This window comes from Nematolebias whitei, chromosome 2, assembly GCF_014905685.2.
Source record: "Nematolebias whitei isolate Nwh7 chromosome 2, NemWhi1, whole genome shotgun sequence".
Classification (NCBI taxonomy): domain Eukaryota; kingdom Metazoa; phylum Chordata; class Actinopteri; order Cyprinodontiformes; family Rivulidae; genus Nematolebias; species Nematolebias whitei.
Window position 1 is genome coordinate 15,677,406 of NC_056499.1, and position 3,428 is coordinate 15,680,833.

The 3,428-nt window shown below is 42.7% G+C and overlaps 1 protein-coding gene across 1 annotated transcript in view; it reads right to left on the minus strand.

Moving 5' to 3' along the window:
- Nucleotides 1–574, minus strand: part of irf8 (interferon regulatory factor 8) — a 2,668-nt gene extending 2,094 nt beyond the window's left edge. Inside the window, exons 1-2 of the mRNA XM_037697399.1 lie at nucleotides 524–574; nucleotides 224–420 (exon numbers count right to left, since the gene is read on the minus strand). Coding sequence (XP_037553327.1) covers nucleotides 224–394 — 171 coding nt within the window. The 5' untranslated portion in view covers nucleotides 395–420; nucleotides 524–574. The remainder of the gene's footprint in view (nucleotides 1–223; nucleotides 421–523) is intronic.
- Nucleotides 575–3,428: the final 2,854 nt, after the last annotated feature.

Genomic DNA, 3,428 nt, shown 5'->3' on the forward strand with positions numbered 1-3,428 from the left:
GAAAGAAAGAAAGAAAGAAAGAAAGAAAGAAAGAAAGAAAGAAAGAAAAAAGACTGTTCTACTTGTTTTATTCTTAAATATTTTGATGATTTAATTAATAGGTTTTACTTGAGCAAACATAACTAAATAAAAAAATTGACATTTCTGCCTAAGTTTTGATTTTACTCAGAAAGGGAGCGTCTCAGCCTGTTGCCACAGAACTGCTCAGAGAAAACATCCAAACCTTGAAGATGGATGCATCAACCTCTTGATTGTAATCCTGTTTCCCTGCATGTTTCCACGGGATTCGGAACATGGTTCGACTTTCATCCTCCCACTGCAGCCCTGAATACTGCGCGCTCTGGATCTGCTCCATCAGCCACTGCTTCAGCCTGCGACCTCCAGAGTTGGACATCTTGACACAGATTTTTTTAGCTGTGCCTAAATCAACAAGAACACAATTCAGATGAGTTTATTAAAAATAAAGCTTACTGGGAAAGTCCAACTTTCTCTGTTACTGGAAAAGGAAAGTAAAGTCACTTACAGTTGGGTGGTGGACGCGCTCCTGGTTCTGTTGATGGACGTGTCTCCCTGTCAGATTAAATCAGTGTCTTCTCCTCACTCCTATAAGGTTCGAGCTCCGCGGATGAATGAAGCAGCGGGGGGCGGGGCCTGCGTCAGTCCGACCAATCAGAGCCTCTCAGACTTCCCCGTCCGGAAGTGTTTGTTCTGCGAACTGCGGGTATTTACAAGAAATGGCCTGACACGAGTGGTGGTTGTAAAAGCGGCTGCTGCCCACGCTCGACGCTGCGCGGACGTGGAGTCCTGATTGAACCCGTAAAAAGTCACAAGTTGCCGTGGGGGATTTACAGGGATCTGAGTGGCAGCCCACTCACATGTGTGAAACCGCACCGAGTTTGTTGTGCAGGTACCGCTGCGGTCAAAAGTTTACATGCACTGATCATGAAGGTATTGGTTTAATTGAACCAGGCTTTGATTGTCTGACAGACACCATCAGTGGATTTTAAACACAAACACTGAGAGCACAATATGGACTGATTGTGCCTTATCTCTAACACAAAAAGACACTTATGCATACAGACCTTTACATCCCTCATTAACAATTTATTAATTGCACCCCACTACTCTTTAGTATCCAGCAGCAAGCTTCTCTGTCGGGCTGTTTGATCGCTCTTCTTGACAGAACTGGTAGAGTTCACTGATTTGTTTGGTTTCCTGGCCCAACTTTTACGTTTTGTCCACAAACTTCTGAGGTTGGAGGTTTGTGAATATTTTCCAGAAGCTGCTTAATCAGAAAGCATGTCTGATGTGTGTTTGGGATCATTGCCTTGGTAGAACACCCCACGGTGTCCAAGTTTCTACTAGCTGTCGATTTGAGGTGATGCTGAAGAGTTTGAAGATTAATTAAATTAAATTCATCCATCAATTTATCTTTTATCTGCTTCTTCCATTTTGGGTCACAGGGGTCACCGGTGCCCATGTCCAGCAATCACTGTGCGGGGGGCGGAGTACACCCTGGACAAGTCACGAGCCCATCACAGGGAAACATAGAGACAAACCATTCACTCCCTCTCTCACACCTAGGGACAATTTAGAGTTAACCGGAATACCCCCCCCCCCCCCCCCCCCAAAAAAAAAACAAAAACAAAAAAAAACATGCATGCATGGAGAGGACATGCAAACTCCACCCAGAAAGGCCCCCGAACCAGGATTTGAATCAGGGACCTGCTCACTGAAAGGCAGCAGCTCTACCAGTTGTGCCACCGTGCTCCCCTTAAATTGAATTAATTTAAAAAAATTCAAAAATACTTTATTAATCCCAAAGGGAAATAAAGTGTTGTTGTAGCTCATCATCCGTGGTTTCATTCAAGAGTTGTTATAGATGCTGGGCAGGAAGGATCCCCTGCAGCAAATCCAAAGAATCTGGCCACAGATACCGATCCGTCCACCCGGATCCAGTTTGCTGTCAGATCCGGCGGGCCTCTCAGTCCTCCTGGGCAGCAGGACTGCCCGACTGCCAGGTAGAATTCCTCCCTGAGCCATGGTCACTCCTCCTAGCAGTCTGCAGAGTTCCTCCTCGTCAGCTGAAGTTTCCCACCTGCTCCAGGATCTCGGCGGTCAGGTACTTGTGCACCACCACCAGGTTGACGTGAATTCGTCCACAGCCCCTCCTTTTCAACTCATTTGGGATTTGGGGCTGTAGTTGAGGTATTTGAGCTTTCGAGATGTTAATCAACTGCTCCTGGTTGTTAAAAAAAAAAAACTTGTTGCCATGGTTACGCATCATAACAAAGGCCCAAACGTAAAAAGATTTCAGAAAAAAATCCTTCCAGCTGCACAGCATCCGATACCAGAGTAAATAATCATCCAAAAAAAAGCGATTTAAATCCTGAAGAAAAAAAAATTACTTTCAAAAGCAATAAATCAGAATGCAGCCAGAATGTCAAAGCAAAAAAAGAAAAAGAAACCATCCAGATGAAGTGACTGAACAATGTTGGATTTTTACCTGGATTATTGAGCATGAACTTTGGAGTTTGTTTTCATTCATTAACCCATCTACATGGTGGCAGCACAATGCCTGACAATTAGGAAAAAGTTCAAAAGTTTCCCTTTGACTCCTCCAAACACACTTCTGTCAATGTGGCAAAATGGCTTATCTGAACATCAAATATTTTGCCAGAAGGAATTTTTGCTTGTCCAGATGAGCAGCTGCAAACTTCGGTCCAGCTTGAATTCAGTTGCTGTTAGAGACACTTGCAGTCTTGCACATCTCAGTGCATGGAGATGCAAGTGTTCCTGCAGTTTCCAGCTCATGGTAGTCTTAAACATGGGTGGTTCCTAAGTTGTTGCTGAACATCCAAATGAGTTTTCTTACATTTGAACTATGAGTTATCATTTGAGACATTCTGCCAGACAATTCCTTTTCATGCTGGCAAAAGAAAGTACCAGCAGCAATCATGATCACTTACGAAGTGAATATGAAACCCATTCTAAAACCTTCAGCAGCATTTATCAAAAGATTTAGTTGCCTCAACACACACTAATTTGATTCCTTTGTTTTAAAACATTTTCATCACTCTTCTCATTAATACTGAGACATACAGAGAAATTCACACATGCTGCAGACTGATGAGGTTTTCTTCTTTCCATAACATCAAGTCAGTCATCAGAGAAATCTGAACTAAACAGATTCTAATATTCTGTAAATTCAACAAACATTTGAGTGGTCAAGCTTTAAAATCTACTGTATCCAACAACGAGGATACAGGGGAAGTTTATTTTCATGGATTGTCAAACCAACATGCAACATCATCATGATAATATGAGTTTGTTTAAAATAGCAAGTCATGATGTTTATTTGTCTAAAGCGGATAAACGTACGTAATCAATCAAAATTGCACGGTGAATGCGTGTTTTGCAGAAAGTGT